The sequence below is a fragment of the Moschus berezovskii genome, chromosome 14 (genome assembly GCF_049115385.1).
Source record: "Moschus berezovskii isolate FMDL1 chromosome 14, NW_MosBer_1.0, whole genome shotgun sequence".
In the NCBI taxonomy this organism is placed as follows: Eukaryota; Metazoa; Chordata; class Mammalia; order Artiodactyla; family Moschidae; genus Moschus; species Moschus berezovskii.
This window is the reverse complement of record NC_142473.1, coordinates 85,891,142-85,909,033: the sequence shown is the minus strand read 5'-3', so window position 1 is coordinate 85,909,033 and position 17,892 is coordinate 85,891,142. Positions and strand designations below refer to the sequence as shown.

Below are 17,892 nucleotides of genomic sequence, written 5' to 3'. Positions count from 1 at the left end.
ATCGCAGGAGGTGGCCAAAGTATTGCAGTTTCAGCTTTAGCATCAGTCCTTCCAATGAACACCCAGGATTGATCTCCTTTAGGATGGATTGGTTGGATCTCCTTGCAGTCCAAGGGACTCTCAAGAGTCTTCTCCAACACCACAGTTCAAAAGCATCACTTCTTTGGCTATCAGCTTTCTTCACAGTCCAACTCTCACATCCATACATGACCACGGGTAAAACCATAGCCTTGACTAGACGGACCTTGGTTGGCAAACTAATGTCTGCTTTTTAATATGCTATCTAGGTTGGTCATAACTTTCCTTCCAAGGACTAAGCGTCTTTTAATTTCATGGCTGCAATCAGCATCCACAGTGATTTTTGAGCCCCCCAAAAAAATAAAGTCTGACACTGTTTCCACTGTTCCCCCATCTATTTCCCATGAAGTGATGGGACCAAATGCCATGATCTTTGTTTTCTGAATGTTGAGCTTCAAGCCAACCTTTTCACTCTCCTCTTTCACTTTCAGCAAGAGGCTTTTTAGTTCCACTTCACTTTCTGCCATAAGGGTGGTGTCATCTGCATATCTGAGGTTATTGATATTTCTCCCGGCAATCTTGAATCCAGCTTGTGCTTCTTCCAGCCCAGCGTTCCTCATGATGTACTCTGCATATAAGTTAAATAAGCAGGGTGACAATATACAGCCTTAATGTACTCCTTTTCCTATTTGGAACCAGTCTGTTGTTCCATGTACGTTCTAATTGTATCTTCCTGACATGCATACAGATTTCTCAAGAGGCAGGTTAGGTGGTCTGGTATTCCCATCTCTTGAAGAATTTTCCACAGTTTCTTGTGATCCACACAGTCAAAGGCTTTGGCATAGTCAATGAAGCAGAAATAGATGCTTTTCTGGAACTCTCTTGCTTTCTCCATGATCCAGCGGATGTTGGCAATTTGATCCCTGGTGCCTCTGCCTTTTCTAAAACCAGCTTGAACATCTGGAAGTTCACGGTTCACATATTGCTGAAGCCTGGCTTGGAGAATTTTGAGCATGACTTTACTAGTGTGTGAGATGAGTGCAATTGTGCGGTAGTTTGAGCATTCTTTGGCATTGCCTTTCTTTGGGATTGGAATGAAGACTGACCTTTTCCAGTCCTGTGGCCACTGCTGAGTTCTCCAAATTTGCTGGCATATTGAGTGCAGCACTTTCACAGCATCATCTTTTAGGATTTGAAATAGCTCAACTGGAATTCCATCACCTCCACTAGCTTTTTTCGTAGTGATGCTTTCTATGGCCCACTTGACTTCACATTCCAAGATGTCTGGCTCTAGGTGAGTGATCACGCCATCGTGATTATCTTCGTCGTAAAGATCTTTTTTGTACAGTTCTTCTGTGTATTCTTGCCACCTCTTCTTAATATCTTCTGCTTCTGTTAGGTCCGCACCATTTCTGTCCTTTATCGAGCCCATCTTTGCATGGAATATTCCCTTGGTATCTCTAATTTTCTTGAAGAGATCTCTTATTTTTTGTATTCTGTTGTTTTCCTCTATTTCTGAGGCACACAGAGGTTAATAAAAGTGTCCAGGGTCACACAGCTTGTAACTGGTAGAGTCGCAACTCAAAGTTGGACTGTCTGACTGCAGAACGCACGCTCTCAGCCACTGCTCTGTACTTCCACTGGATGTTGAGGAAATGGACTTTCTGTGGTCGCTTGGGTTTCAGACTGTGGATTGTGTAAGCTCGGGCCCCAGGTGCCAAGCCAACAACTGAGCTCTGAGAGTCTGCCCTGTCCTTGCCTGACTGTAGCAGCTCTCAGCAAACGTGCAAAGTGGTCCTGCAGGGGGCCTGGGATGGGGGCGAGCAGAACACAGCACAAAGCTGCTGCTTTGCCTGCAAAAAGGATCTTCACGATCCAGATAACCATGATGGTGTGATCGCTCACCTAGAGCCAGACATCCTGGAATGTGAAGTCAAGTGGGCCTTTGGAAGCATCACTATGAACAAGGCTAGTGGAGGTGATGGAATTCCAGTTGAGCTATTTCAAATCCTGAAAGATGATGCTGTGAAAGTGCTGCACTCAATATGCCAGCAAATTTGGAAAACTCAGCAATGGCCACTGGACTGGAAAAAGTTAGTTTTCATTCTAATCCCAAAGAAAAGCAATGCCAAAGACTGCTCAAACTACCGCACAATTGCACTCATCTCACACGCTAGCAGAGTAATGATTCAAAATTGATTCAGAATTCAAAATTCTCCAAGCCAGGCTTCAACAATATGTGAACTGTGAAATTACAGATATTCAAGCTAGATTTAGAAAAGGCAGAGGAACCAGAGATCAATTGCCAACATCTCTTGGATCATCGAAAATGCAAGAGAGTTTAAAAAAAATCTGCTTTATTGACTATGCCAAAGCCTTTGACTGTGTGGATCACAGAAAACTGTGGAAAATTCCGAAAGAGATGGGAATACCAGACCAGCTGACCTGCCTCTTGAGAAATCTGTATGCAGGTCAGGAAGCAGCAGTTAGAACTGGATATGGAACAACAGACTGGTTCCAAATAGGAAATGGAGTATGTCAAGGTTGTATATTGTCACCCTGCTTATTTAACTTATATGCAGAGTACATCATGAGGAACGCTGGGCTGGAAGAAGCACAAGCTGGAATCAAGATTGCCGGGAGAAATATCAATAACCTCAGATATGCAGATGACACCACCCTTATGGCAGAAAGTGAAGAGGAACTAAAAAGCCTCTTGCTGAAAGTGAAAGAGGAGAGAGAAAAGGTTGGCTTGAAGCTCAACATTCAGAAAACCAAGATTATGGCATCCGGTCCCATCATTTCATGGGAAATGGATGGGGAAACAGGGGAAACAGTGACAGACTTTATTTTTTGGGCTCCAAAATCACTGCCGGTGGTGACGGCAGCCATGAAATTAAAAGACGCTTACTCCTTGGAAGAAAAGTTATGACCAATTTGCTGCTGCTACTAAGTCGCTTCAGTCGTGCCCGACTCTGTGCAACCCCATAGATGGCAGCCCACCAGGCTCCTCTGTCCCTGGGATTCTCCAGGCAAGAATACTGGAGTGGGTTGCCATTTCTTTCTCCAATGCATGCATGCATGCTAAGTCGCTTCAGTCGTGTCCGACTCTGTGCGACCCCATAGACAGCAAACCAACCTACATAGCATATTAAAAAGCAGAGACATAGCTTTGCTAACAAAGGTCCGTGTAGTCAAATCTATGGTTTTTCCAGTAGTCATGTAGGCATGTGAGAGTTGGACTATAAAGAAAGCTGAGTGCTGAAGAACTGATGCTTTTGAACTGTGGTGCTGGAGAAGACTCTTGAGAGTCCCTTGGACTGCAAGGAGATCCAGCCAGTCCATCCTAAAGGAGATCAGTCCTGAATGTTCATTGGAAGGACTGATGCTGAAGCTGAATCTCCAATCCTTTGGCCACCTGATGGGAAGAACTGGCTCACTGGAAAAGACCCTGATGCTGGAAAAGATTGAAGGCAGGAGGAGAAGGGGACGACAGAAGATGAGATGGCTGGATGGCATCACTGACTCAATGGACATGAGTTTGAGTAGGCTCCGGGAGTTGGTGATGGACAGGGAGGCCTGGCGTGCTGCAGTCCCTGGGGTCGCGGAGAGGCGGACACGACTGAGAGAGTGAACAAAGCAGTGAAGGAAAGGGCCCTGTCCTGTACACGTGCCAAGGTTGCACCCCTGCACCTATCGCTCATGTCTTTTCTGCCTGGATCACCTGTTCCCCTCCTTTGTGTTCACTACTAATGTGTCCGGATGAGCATCAGCTCCTTATTTCCCTGGAGCCTTCCCCTCCCTCTTCCACTGTGGAATTTCTTCAGCACCAGTGGAGAGTGCTTCTTAGCTTGGGTCTTAATCTTTCTCTTCTTGTTTAACCTGGATATGTTTCCTCTTACCAGCCAGACTGTAAACAAATTGAGGGCAAAGATTATACTTCGCTGTGATTTTGTTTCCACCTAGATGGATGGCATGGTTTTTGACATACATCAAGCATGTGAAAGGGAAGAGAAATTTGGTGCCAGGGAGAACTGAATTTCAATTTCAACCCTGCTATTTTCCTGAACAATGTCCTTCATCACCTGTTCATTGAACAATCTTTATTGAGGACCTACTATGTGCAGCCATTGTACTAGGCACCAAAGATACCAGCGTGAGTAAACAGATGTGGTTAGCCTAGAAGGGAGATAGATATTAACCCACTAACCAGACAATCAAAAAAGAGAAAATGACTAACTCCAACAGGGACTCTGAAGTTCACGCACATGGAGTTACAAGAGCGTATGTAGAGGACGCCGAACTCCTGTGGGGAGGGGGAGCGCAGAGTGGGTCAGGAGCCACACCGAGCCTTGGCTTCCTCACCTGGACAATGGGGATATCAGCCACCTAGCTCTCTAGGTTGTTGTAAATGAGGTAATGTGTGCAATGCACAGCGGTTTAAAATGAGCAGTGTATGTTACCATACTGAAGGCTGGTAGGTTGACCAACTGAGTCATTAAGTTCTTTTTTAAAAGAAAAAACTTTTATTATTTTAAAATTAACTATTTCGCATTGCTGTTTGCTTTTGGTTGCACTGGGTCTTTGATGCTGAGTGCGGGCTTTCTCCAGTCGTGCGGAGCGGGGACTATTCTTCCTTGCGGTGCGTGGACTTCTCAGCGTGGTGGCTTCTCTCCTGCAGAGAGTAGGCTCTAGGCACATGGGCTTCAGTACTGGTGGCACACGGCTTAGTTGCTCCAAGGCAAGTGGAATCTTCCTGGACTACGGATCGACCCCATGTCTCCTGGCAAGTGGATTCTTATCCAGTGTACCACCAGGGACGTACTAATTGAGTGGTTACATTCTCAAAGAAGTGGGATCAGGCAGAGGTGAACATTTCCTGTGCTCAGACATCCCCATGGCTGTGATTCTCAGATACATTTTCCATCAGAAGAGTCAGCTGGGAAGCTTTCTGAAAAGGCACACATGCCCTCCACTCTAGATCTACCAGGCAGTCATAATGTCCTGGGGTGGGGTTTGTGTATTTTACAAAGTCATTAATAAGGCCTCTTGCCAGAGGGAACACACACAGATCAGAACCACTGAATCATGCACAGCTCTAAAAAGAAGGAAGGCAACCATCTTCCCTCTCTTCCTTCTACTCCCGGAGGCCACCAGGGTCAGCAGGCCAGCGTGGATCTGTTTAGCACGGCAGCTCCACGGTCTGTGGTTATATAAAGGAAACTCACAGATAGATACTTGCATATGGATTTTTCCTTTGTAAAAGTGTGGAAATGGAGCAGGACCATACGGTCCTTGCCCCCCGCCCCCACCGCCCCATCCCACCATGTCATCTGCCTGCCTTTTGCACGTGGAAACTTTTAGTCAAAAAATAAAAGTTCAATCAGAAAAGTGAGAAATGCTGAGACAAAGGAAAAGAGTGTAAGGAGAATAAATAATAATAATGGAATCATTAAGCGTAGTCAAGGACTTTAGTTCTTTCTCAAGGGCTGCAGATCATATTCTGAGCCATATCCCGCGAGCTGTCTTATAGATACTGGACCGCCAGGTGGAGAAGCGAACGACACAATGAGTGGACTGTACCCAGGACATGAGCGGCCATAGTCCCGAGAACTGGCCCCAAAGAAATGGGAACAAGTGCGCCCCAGAACTGAAGATTGACTGTCCCTAAAACAACCAAGACGACGCTGGCCAGACCACCGATGACCAGCCCGAAGATGACTGTCAGAGCTGACTGTGCTGCTTCTGCGTGTGGCCCCCTCCCCTCCCCGTGTCTATAAAGGCCCTCACACCCTGCTTGTCAGGGGTGGGGGGAGTCAGCCTTTGGGCAGATGCCACCCTGCCCCAACAGTTGCCGGCACCTGAAATAAAGCAACTTCTCCTTTCCACCAACCTGGACTGTTGATTGGCTTTGGATGGGCAGGGAGCTGGACCCCACACTCGCCGAGGGTAACAGTGTTCGCAGACTAGATGTTTTTCTTGGCAGTTTGCTGTTCACTTTTCGCTTCACAATACAGCATACACATCTCTTCAGGTTGACAGATAAAGGTCCAACTTTTCTTTTAAGAGTCACATTGGGAGTTCCCTTGTGGTCCAGTGGTTAAGACTCTGCCTTCCAGTGAAGGGATGCAGATTCAATCCCTGGTTAAGGAGCTCAGATTCGAACTAGCTGTGTGGACTTGGGAGTCAGACACTAGTGTCAAACATGTGTTTTTGAACGAGCTGTGTGGACTTGGGCAAGTTACTTAGCTTCTCTGATGATCTGTCAACTAGAATAGCAATGCCTGAGGCCTCAGACGAACGTAAAGATTAAGGAAGTCGGATAAAGATGCAAAAGCCTTAGTGAAGCACAGCGTTGGGATGGTGGTGGAGCTTCAGAAATGTTATGTCCAGACTTCCAGTCCATGCGTAAGACTCTGAGCTTCCCCTGCAGGGAGTGTGGGATCGATCCTTGGTTGGGGTACTAAGACTCCGCCTGCCCCGTGGCCAGGCCAAGAAAGCTGTTTCCAGTTTTACATCGGACAGGCGTCACCGTGATGATGGAGGGGGTCCCTGAAGTCACTGGGATGGCTTTGCCCAGGGTCAGCGTAGAGGAGGGGCCGGCCAGAGGGATGGGCGTCCTGGGACAGGAGGCCGAGGGTAGGCAGGCAGATAAGGAGCCGGAAGGCCTGTCTCTGACTTGTCGTGTGGTCTTGGGCAACTTATTTCAGCTCTCTGAGAGGCCGTTTCCTAAAGTGTGAAACGGGCGTTTAAATGAAACATCGCTTGAAAAGCTTATCATAGCACTGGTTCGCAACACCAGCCGATGTTACTGGTCATCCCAACTGCTGCGTGAAATGGTGTCCTTGGCCTGGGCCCAGGACTGGGAGAATAATGTGGGAGGGCTAGCCCTCCACTCCCCCTCCATGGAAAGTCTCCAGCTTGAAATCTGAAGACCAGGTTTTCCCTCTCTGGAATTGACCAATCCCTCCCAACCCCCAAGTCACGTAGATAAGCTGAGGGTCGGGTCCGTTGGCCCCGGGAGATAATGGCTGAGACCGTTACTCCGCAATCAGCCCAGAAGTGACCTCTCAGACACTTCTCCATTTGTAGGGCCCCAGGGACAGAGAATGAGATGGCTGGATGGCATCACCGACTCGATGGACATGAGTGTGAGTGAACTCCGGGAGCTGGTGATGGACAGGGAGGCCTGGCGTGCTGTGATTCACGGGGTCGCGGAGAGTCGGACACGACTGAGCTACTGGACTGAGCTGAAGGAGAGCAGAGCAGGGCAGGCCTCCAGACCGGTCAGCCTCTGGGCGCCCTGTCCCTGGTGCCCTGAGCACTGGATGGCTGGGCAGGAGTCCCAGAACAAAGATGCACTGTCCTGCGAGGGTACCCGAGAGTGAGGTCCCACGCTGATGGATCCATGGGCTCGGGGCCGTGACGTCTGGCAGAATCAAGCCTCAGCCCTTACTGGCCTCTCCTTGGACTGCAGTGAATGTGGCTGGAGCTTGATTAGTATTTAGACATTTTGTTCATCACAGTACTTTGGCGTTTATTCTGATATTTAAGGAAAATTGCACGAAATATTTATTTATCTTGATGACTGCATACTTTTGTGTCCCCTTAAATTTTGCAACCAAGGTCGGTGTTTTCCTTGCTGCCCCTCAGTGCTCACCACCGTGGTGACACGGAGCTGGTGGGAGGTGGGGAGTCTAGGTGGGCAGCAGAGTTGCCCACTTGGCAGCCGAATGACCTTGTAGGAAGGTCTCCACTCCACGTGTTATCTCCTTACCAGTGGATAGGGCTCAAGGCTGGACGAAATGGCCTGTTCTAGATCAGTGATCTTGAACAGAGCAATTTTACTTCCTACAGGACATGTGGAAATGTGTGGGGACATATCCTAGTGCATGACAGGGGAGGCATGATTGACATCCAGTGGGTAGAGATCCAGAGATGCTGTTAAACTTTCTACAAGACACAGGACAGAAAACGCCCCCAGCCTCCAACACAGAACGGTGTGACTCGCAAGTGTTAAGATGCAAAGGCTGAGAACCTTCAGCTAGAGTGGCAGTGTAAAGGAAAGAGCCTCAAGTGTTCATCTTGAAGACGAGAAAGGGATGGAGAGCAGAGGGAGACGCAGGACGAGAGCGAAGGGAAAGGCGGGAGACAGCGGCCCCGCGAGAGGAGGCTCCAGCCCCAGAGGCTCAGCGGTCCCGGCGCCCCCGCTCCCCGCAGCCTCCGCTCGGCGCGGCCCCCTCTGAGCCTCATTCTTCACATCAGTGAGTCGGGCTGGCCGCACGATCTCGCGGGACCGAGGTTCGGAAAGTGAGGATTCGGGATGTGACGCACATGAAGCATCCACGCGTGGTCCGCACAAGAGCTCAGGAGGGCCGAGCCGCCACTTATCCTCCCCGCACCTGCTCCCCCTGGTCTCCCCGCTCCCTGGGATCCTCCGCGGCATTTACTGGAGTTCTGACCAGAGGAAAGTGCTCCTGGGACTGAAAAGTGTTCAGACCTGGACCCTTTAGGGACACTGATAAAAATTCAGTCTGGACACTAGTCATGGGGGCTTCTGGAGCATACTAGGGTGCTGGGGCATCTGTGTCCAAACAGGAGGCAGGTCCCTGATGTCCCAACAGAGTGCATGGCCCAAGGGCGGGAGGACTGATCCAACCTCTTATCAGCCCCGCTGTCTAACCCCCGAGCCTGGGGCAATCCTCCTGACCTCCTCCCACTTCCCCAAAGCCCAATATAAGGGCAGCTTCTGTGTGCCAACAGCCAGAGGCTGACAGCGGAGGCTTCAGACTCTCAGGCGGTAAGTGCTCCCTTGGCTTCCCCAGAAGGACAGGTCCAGGGCTGGGAAGAACCCGGGCTCTCTATGGGAAACACCGGGGAATCCGGTCCTTTCCACCATAATGACCACTGTCTTCCCTTCTTCCCCTGTGTGTCTGACTCTGGCCCTGAAGGTGAGCACACCTGTTCCTGTAGGAGCGACCGTCTGAGCTGAGTGCTGTACCAGGGAGCAGTGACCTGCTCTCAGGAAAAGGGACTCTTGTACTTGAGCTCACAACCCCCTGTTCTTTTTCTGATCCTCCGGCTTGGGGTCTGTTCACTGCAGGACAAGGAAGCTCTCTAGTTTTCCCTTTAATCTACCATTTGAGCAATCATTGCCTCTCTGCTATGTTCCAGGGGCGGTGGAGACACAAAGGAAGTCCCCAGTGGGGAACGTGGAGCTGTGCATTTGTCACAAGACTGCAGGGACATGAAAGGCTGCCTGCTCCTGCCCCTTCTGCTGCTGGGGACAGTTTCTGCTCTCTATCTGGGTGAGTCCTCCCCTTCCCTTCTCATCCATCTTCCCCTCTTTTTTCTGTACCGTTTTTTGCTCCTTGGGTCCAGGGCCACAGGCCCCCGTTCAGCTGCCCCATCCCATCTCTAGTTCGATTTCCCCTGGACCCAGAACTGTGACCTGAACCTTTATCAGGGCTCCTTTGCAAGGAAAATCACCCACCTGTGAAGATGAGAGCTTCTCACCTCTCTCACTCCCAAATGACCCGCACATGGTGTCAGCTGGCATCAGGTTCTCAGGCATTTGTGTGTGTGATGCAAGAATTCTGGCTCATCCAACCCCCAAGGGATCCTTCCAGTCTTTGGTTCCAGATGGCATCCCTAGGAGGACGGAGTGGAGCCATCAGCGCTGTCCATGGTCCTGGAGGAAGGTGGTGCCTGCTGATGGTGGGTTATTATTTTTTTTCCAGAGAAGGATGCCCCCCATCTGGACGGTCCAGAGACACAGGCAGACCTGAGCCAGGATCTGGAAGGTTCAGGGGGGCAGGAAGGAGAGCTGTCCCTGTGTGGTGAGGTGCTTGAGTCGGGGGGAGAGGAGGCCGAGGACGCCCAGGACGATGATGGGGACTCAGACCCAGATGACTTGGATGAGGACGTGCAGTGCCCCAAGGAAGAGGAGACAGTGCAACTTTCTGGTGGTCCTGAGTGCAAGTGGTGCCACTATAGGATTGTGCGGACCCCAAGGAGGTTTGGGCATGCTCAGGTAAGCAGCAGCGAGACTGCTATGAGAGACAAGGAATTGGGAGAGCAGAGTGGATTCAGCCTTCTGGTCTCTATTATTTAGACTAGGGGTTCTCCAAGCCTAGTATCCACCAGAAGTCTTGTTAAAGCAGAGATTTCTGGGCCCCATCACCTCCATTTCTGGATTAGCAAATCCGGGGTGTGTTTATAACAAATTCCCAGGTGATGATATTGTTGGTCTAGAGATTGCACTCTGAGAGCTACTAGTTTAGATAAAAAGCTTTGGTGTAAGAGACACCTGTGTTGTGTCCTGGCTCTGCCTTCATCAGCTATTTCATTTGGGCACGTCACTTCACCTTTTGGGGCTCCTGTATATTCATCTGCAGAATGGAGACATATGATACCACCTCTTAGAGAGTTATGCTGAGGATTGACTAACACATGGAAAGTATTTAGAATAGTCTGTTGTTGTTCAGTCACTAAATCGTGTCCAACTCTTTTTGATCCTATGGAGTGTAGCACTTCAGGCTTCCCTGTCCTTCACTGTCTCCTAGAGCTTGCTCACAGTCATATCCATTGAGGCAGCGATGCCATCCGAGTGCCTCATCTCTGCCACCCCTTCTCCTTTTTCCTTCAACCTTTTCCAGTGTCAGTCTTTTCCAATGAGCCAGCGCTTTGCATCAGACGGCCAAAGTATCAGAGCTTCAGCTTTAGCTTTAGCTTCATCTTCAGTCCTTCAAATCAATACCAGGGTTGATTTTCTTTAGGACTGACTGATTTCATCTCCTTGTAGTCCAAGGGACTGTCAAGAGTCTTCTCCAACCCTGCATTATGAAGGCATCAATCTTTGGCACCCAGTGTTCTTTATGATCCAACTCTCACATCCATACGCGCCTACTGTAAAAACCATGGCTTTGACTCTATGGACCTTTGGTGGCAAAGCCATGTCTCCGCTTTTTAATATGCTGTCTTGATTTGTCATAGCTTTTCTTCGAAGGAACAAGCATGTTTTAATTTCATGGCTGCAGTCACTGTCTGCAGTGATTTTGGAGCCCAAGAGAATAAATCTATCACTGCTTCCACTTTTCCCCCTTCTATTTGCCAAAAAGTGATGGGACCAGATGCCATGATCTTAGCTTTTTGAATGTTGAATTTTAAGCCAGCTTTCCCCATTCTCCTCTTCCACCCTCATCAAGAGGTTCTTCACTTCCTCTTCACTTTCTGCCACTAGAATTATATCATCTGCATATCTGAGGTTGTTGATATTTCTCCTCGTATTCTTGATTCCAGCTTGTGATTCATCTAGCCTGCATTTTGCATGATTTACTCTGCATATGAGTTAAATAAACAGGGTGACATTATATAGCCTTGACGTACTCCTTTCCCAATTTTGAACCAGTCTGTTGTCCCACATCCAGTTCTAACTGTGTCTTCTTGATCCACATACCAGTTTTTTAGGAGACAGGTAAAGTGGTCTGTTATTTTCATCTCTTTAAGAATTTTCCACAGCTTGTAGTGATCTACACAGTCAAAGGCTGATGTGTGTGATCAATGAAGCAGAAGTAGATGTTTTTTGGAATGCACTTTTTTTCTCTATGATCCAGTGAACATTGGCTATTTGATCTCTGATTCCCCTGCCTTTTGTAAATCCAGCTTGTACATCTGGAAGTTCTTGGTTCACACTGCTGAAGACTAGTTTGAAGGATTTTGACCTTGACCTTGCCAGCGTGTGAAATGAGCACAATTGTATGGTAGCTTAAACATTCTTTTGCATTGCTATTCTTTGGGATAAGAATGAAAACTGACCTTTTCCAGTCCTGTGGCCACTGCTGAGTTTTCTAAATTTGCTGACATCTTGAGTGCAGTTGGTGATGGATAGGGAAGCCTGGCATGCTATGGGGTCATGAGCAGTCCATGGGGTCACAAAGAATCAGACACAACTGAGTGACTTAACTGAATTGAACTGATTGAGTGCAGTACTTTAATAGCATCATCTTTTAGGATTTTACATAGCACAGCTGGAATTTCATAACCTCCCCTAACTTTTTTTGTAGTGATGCTTCCTAAATCCCACTTGATTTCACACTCCAGGATGTCTGGCTCTAGTTGAGTGGCCACACCATAGTGGTCATCTGAGTCAGTAAGACCTTTTCTGCACAGTTCTGTGTATTCTTGCCACTTGTTCTTCATCTCTTCTGCTTCTGTTAGGTCTTTACTATTTATGTCCTTTATTGTGCCCATCTTTGCATGAAGTGTTCCCTTGATATCTCTAATGTTATTGGAGAAATGTTTACTCTTTTCCATTCTATTATTTTCCTCTACGTCTTTGCACTGTTCATTTAAGAAGACCTTCTTACCTCTCCTTGCTACTCTCTGGAGCTCCACAGTTAGGTGGGTGCATCTTTCCTTTTCTGCTTTGCCTTTTGCTTCGCTTCTCTCCTCTGCTGTTTGTAAAGCCTCCTGAGGCAACCACTTTGCCTCATTGCATTTATTTTTCTTGGGGGTGGTTTTGGTCACCGCTTCCTGTACAGTGTTACGAACCTCCATCCATAGTTTTTCAGGCACCCTGTCTCTCAGAGCTAATCCCTTGAATCTATTCTTCATCTCCACTGTATAATCATAAGGGATTTGATTTAGGTCATACCTGAATCACCTAGTGGTTTTCCCTTCTTTCTTCATTTTAAGCCTGAATTTGGCAATAAGGAGTTTATGACCTGAGCCACAGTCAGCTCCTGGTCTTGTTTTTGCTGACTGTATAGAGCTTCTCCATCTTTGGCTGCAAAGAATATAATCAATCTGGTTTCACTGTTGACCATATGGTGATGTCCATGCGTAGAGTCATTATTTATGTTGTTGGAAGATGGTGGTTGCTTTGACCAGTGTGTTTTCATGACAAAACTCTGTCAACCTTTGCCCTGCTCATTTTGTACTCCAAGGTCAAACTTGCCTGTTACTCCAGTTATCTCTCGACTTCCCTCTTTTGCATTCCAGTCCCCTATGATGAAAAGGACATCATTTGTGTGTGTGTGTGTGTTAGTTCTAGAAGACCTTATATGGCTTCATAGAACTGGTCCACTTCAGCTTCTCCAGCATCAGTGGTTGCGGCATAGACTTGTACTAGTGTCATTTTGAGTGGTTTGCTTTGGAAACAAACAGAGCTCATTCTGTCGTTTTTGAGTCCCACCCAAGTACTGCATTTCAGACTCTTGTCGGCTATCAGGGCTGCTCTCTTTCTTCTAAGGGGTTCTTGCCTTCACTCGTTGGTGTAGTGGTCATGTGAACTATATTTGCCCATTCCTGTCATTTTAGTTCACTGATTCCTAACATGTTGAAATTCACTCTTGTCATCTCCTGCTTGACTAAGCCTAACTTACCCAGATTCACAGACCTAACATTCCAGGTTCCTATGCAATATTGTTCTTTACACCATCAGACTTTCACCACCAGATGCATCCATAATTGAGCATCGTTTTTGCTTTGTCCCAGTTGCTTCGTTCTTTCTGGAACTACTGTAATTGCCCTCCACTCCTCCCCAGCTGTGTATAGGGCACCTTCCAACCCGGGGTCTCATCTTCTAGAGTCATATCTTTTTGCCTTTTCATACCGTGCATGAAGTTCTCACAGCAAGAATACTGGAGTGGTTGGTCATTCCCTCCTCCAGTGGACCAGGTTTCGTCAGGACTCTCCATGTGACCCTTCCATCTTGGATGGCCCCACACGGCATGGCTCAGAGCTTCATTGAGTTACACAAGCTCCTTTGCCAGGGCAGTGCTGTGATCCATGAAGCGAGAATGGTCCTTGGTCATTGTAAGCTGCCCATAAACGCTGGCCATCGGGGTGGGAGGGAGGCTCAGAAGGGAGGGGATTTATGTGTACTTATGACTGATTCACATTGCTGTTCAGCAGAAAGCAACACAGCACTGTTAAGGATTATCTTCCAATTGAAAATCAAAAGAAAATAAGAAAGCATTTGACCTCAGGGTCAAGATGAAAAGTAAAGGCCAGAACAAGTGAATAGCCACTTTAAACATCTTTCAAATATAACGTTATTTTGTAGACATCTATTAAATAATTCCATATGAAAATAATGTAAAAACATTTTTAAATGGCGCTTCTAGTTATTCTGAGTATTATTAATCTTTACTGCAAGAAGTTCCTGATGTCAAATAAAGAAGCAAGAGATGGGATTCAGGGGCCCGCAGACCCCTGCTTTCTGACCTGGAGAAGGCTTTGGGTGGGGGTCTCTTATGGAAACTGAGGGCCTCGTAAGAAACCATGAGATTCTACCCCCCTTCACCTCTCTGCAGAGAATCTGCAGGCGTTGCTACCGAGGCAACCTCGTCTCCATCCACAACTACCGCTTCGACTATCGCGTGAGACGCTGGGCAAGAAGGACCAACCAGTCACAGGTCTGGATCGGAGGCGTCATCAGGGGCAGGGTAAGTGAGTCAGTTTTCAGGTCTCTTTTTAAGGTGGCTTAATACTGTAAAGTGAATCCACTGTCTTTTTAAAATTTTCTTCATTTATGACGGCGTTGGGTCTCTGTTGCTGCGCCGGGGCTTTCTCTCGTTGCAGCCGGCGGGGGTTGCTGCCTATTGCGGTGCTTGGGCTCCTCACCGGGTGGCTTCTCATGCTGCACAGCATGGGCTGTAGGATGCCGGCCTTCACAGCTGCTGTCGAACACTCTAGAGACCCGGCTCAGTACCTTTGATGCCAGGGCTTAGCTCCTCTGTGGCATGTGGGGTCTTCCAGGACCAGGGATCGAACCCATGGCCCCTGCACGGGCAGGCAGCTTCTTCACCACTGGACCACCAGGGAAGGCCTGGGGGGAGTGTTTCCGGTTCCCTCAAGGCGCCAGCTGCCCCCATTGAGCCTCATCCTGGCACGGGAAGCTGACCTAGGAGCCGTGATGACAGCGCTTCTCTTCCTCAGCCATGTTCAGTGGCCTCACGCTTGCAGTGTGAAATCTGCCTTGGTGGATGCATTTACACCAGAGAAATGCACAATTACTATACATCAGGGTTCTTTCTTTCCTCTGCCTCACACTTTCCACCAAAGTTGACTGTTAAACATTTATCAGCGAATCACTGGAGTCAGGAGACAAGAGTTCATACCCATCTTGGTCCCATACTGGCTGAATGACTGCCTCCATATTTCAGTGTCTTCATCTCTAAGTGGGTCCTTCTCTGAGAGTGACCCTGGGGACTGTGGCTGAGGAAGTGCTGTCATATTTGCTGCTTGCATGTGGTCCAGGGACCAGCAGTACCAACATCACCTGGTACTTGTTGAAATACAGGATCCTGGGCTGCACCCCAGACCTCCTGAATCAGAATCCACATTTCCACCTGATCCCTAGGAGATGTGTCTGCTCAGTGAAGTGTGAGAAGCCTGCTCTGTGTGAGAGCTGGAAGTGATGTTTGCTCTTCCATGTCATTGCCTGAAAACGCTCAGGGATGGGTCTGTATGGTGGCGTCCTAGCCAGGTGACACAATGAGAGGAGATTATAGACACAGTGTCCAGAGGGGATGCTCAGGGGCCTTTCAGGAGCCCCCGCACCTGTCTTCCTGGACCTCATCCCTCTGACCCAGCCTCTCTCTTCTCTAGTCCCGTTGCAGGACATTTCGCTGGACTGATGGGAGTCGCTGGAATTTTGGATACTGGGCTCGAGGGCAGCCTGGGAATGGGAGAGGCCACTGCATTACCCTGTGCACCAGAGGTGAGGGGGCCGGGCGCTCGGACAAGGGGGGCGGTGGACTTGCACACACGCCCCTGTGAGCTGCAAAGACACGCCTCCCCGCTAGAGAACCCCGCCCTGTGTGTGAGCAGGGCTGAGGTGCAGGGATCCTCAGAGCCACAGTGAGGGGTCCTGGACGGGGCTGGGGCTCTGTGTCCTCCAGACTCAGCGAGGCTCCTGCCCTTCCTCTGACGGGACGGTGACAAGGAGTGAGTGTGGGACAGACGGGAGGGACACTCGGGAATGGGAGGTGTGGCCGAGGGACATGGGAAAGACGTGGGAACTAGGGCCAGCTGACAGATGATTCCGCAGCTCCCAACAGCATGGCTGCCCAATGAGTGAGAGTTTAGAACAGGGGCGAAGACCATGCGGGCCGGAGTCAGATGGCCGAGGTCCACAGCTGGCTCCACTCACTACTTGCTGGCTGAGATACAGACAGGTTACCAATCCCACTGAGCCTCAGTTTTCCCCTCTGTGAAATGGGAGTGATGGCAGCCCTGACCTCTTGGAGTCACTGTCAGGATGGAAGGACAGTTTGTAAGAAGCACTTAGCACACTGCCTCTGCCAGGGAAGAGATCAATAGCGTGGCTAGTAGGGACGTATGGGAAACATACGGCCGTTCAGATTGGTGGGAAAAGGTGACCTGTGAGGTGCCTGACGGTGGGGGTTAGGGGAGACGCACTCAGGTGGGCAACTGACATCACTGTGCTCTCTTCCACCAGGGGGTCACTGGCGACGCGCTTCATGCAAGAGGCAGCTGCCCTTCGTCTGCGCCTTCTAAGCCAGAGCCGGGAGACCCTGCCTCTCCCGCATCCTGGCCGCACGTCCCCTTGCTTGTCCACTCATAAAAGCTACACTTCTCACAGTGGCCCCTGACTCTGTTTTCTTCATTGTGCACGCTGGAGGAGTCTTCGGGGTTGGGAAATCTAGGAAGCTCTCAGTTCGGCTTTGTGGGGTGCAGACTGGGTCTTTGAGGATTTTAAAAGCTGGAGCAGGATGGCTGAGCGGTGAGGGTCAGGGGGCTGGGGTGCTGGCGTGTCTGGCTGCAGCGCCAGCTGGGTGCGGAGGTGGGCCAGGCCAGGGAGGCGGGTGTCTGGCTCCAGTAGACCCTTTTCCAGGGTCCCGGGGAAGAAAGCCTTTGGTGAGCAGTTGGGCAACTGGCCCTCTTGGTCTGGATTGAGTGAGGCATGTGGGGCGGGGTCGGAAGTGGCAGCTTTCCAGCCTGGAGGCGATGTGGGATTTAAGAATTGGATGGAGATGTGAGGTCCCACCAGGGGTCTTCACGTGGTACATGGAGAAACCTCCTCGAGGGTGGACACCTCCTCCAGCCCTGTGTCATTTTCACTTCAGGTTCAGTTCAGTTCAGTTCAGTCGCTCAGTCGTGTCTGACCCTTTGCGACCCCATGGACTGCAGCACGCCAGGCCTCTGTCCATCACCAACTCCCGGAGTTCACTCAAACTCATGTCCATCGCGTTGGTGATGCCATCCAACCATCTCATCCTCTGTCGTCCCCTTCTCCTCCCTCCTTCCATCTTTCCCAGCACCAGGGTCTTTTCCAGTGAGTCAGTTCCTCTCATCAGGTGGCCAGAGGACTGGAGCTTCAGCTTCAGCATCAGCCCTTCACCTCAGGTGGTGGCCCCCTTCTCCATGGGTTAGTTCAAAGGCCACAGCTTCTGAGACGGCTCCCCGACCATATCCTCATGGGAGGCTGTTCTCCTCGCTGCCCTCCATCCTGCGTCCCCTCTCTTGTCCCCAGCCTCCCTCCCCTCCCTGGAGGGACCACGGTCTCAGCAGGGAGCCGCGTTGCTCCCCGAGGGCCTCGGGGCCCAAGTCAGGCCATGGGCAGCCTGGTGGCTCCAGGGCTGGCTTTCCAGCCCTGGGTCTCCCCGGCTTCTTCCATTTTCTGGGGTCCTGGGGTCACTGAGACAGACCAGTGCTCCTGCTCTCAGCTTCATTCCAGGCTGGGCTCCAGGAAGGATCGGAGCTTGACGAGGCAGGAAGCTCAGACTACACATGGTGCTCAGAGGGCAGAGGTCCCTGGGTGGTGACAGAGAGAGGACTTCCCGGCGGTGCGGCTCTACGTGGGGCCTGGGGAGCGTGTCCAAGGATGTCGGGGCACACGTGTGT

General features: G+C 49.8%; 1 protein-coding gene across 4 annotated transcripts in view; it reads left to right on the top strand.

Annotated features, from left to right (window-relative positions):
- Positions 1-16,620, top strand: part of LOC129554852 (proteoglycan 3-like) — a 49,585-nt gene extending 32,965 nt beyond the window's left edge. For 3 of the 4 annotated variants that reach the window (XM_088843340.1, XM_088843338.1, XM_088843339.1), the window contains 5 exons: positions 9,193-9,326; positions 9,759-10,051; positions 14,337-14,468; positions 15,634-15,745; positions 16,487-16,620. In XM_088843340.1, coding sequence (XP_088699466.1) covers positions 9,193-9,326; positions 9,759-10,051; positions 14,337-14,468; positions 15,634-15,745; positions 16,487-16,545 — 730 coding nt within the window. In that variant the 3' untranslated portion in view covers positions 16,546-16,620. Of the gene's footprint in view, positions 1-8,801; positions 8,819-9,192; positions 9,327-9,758; positions 10,052-14,336; positions 14,469-15,633; positions 15,746-16,486 lie in introns of those variants that run through there. The other variant, XM_055424141.2, reaches the window with a different exon arrangement.
- The last annotated feature ends 1,272 nt before the right edge of the window (positions 16,621-17,892 follow it).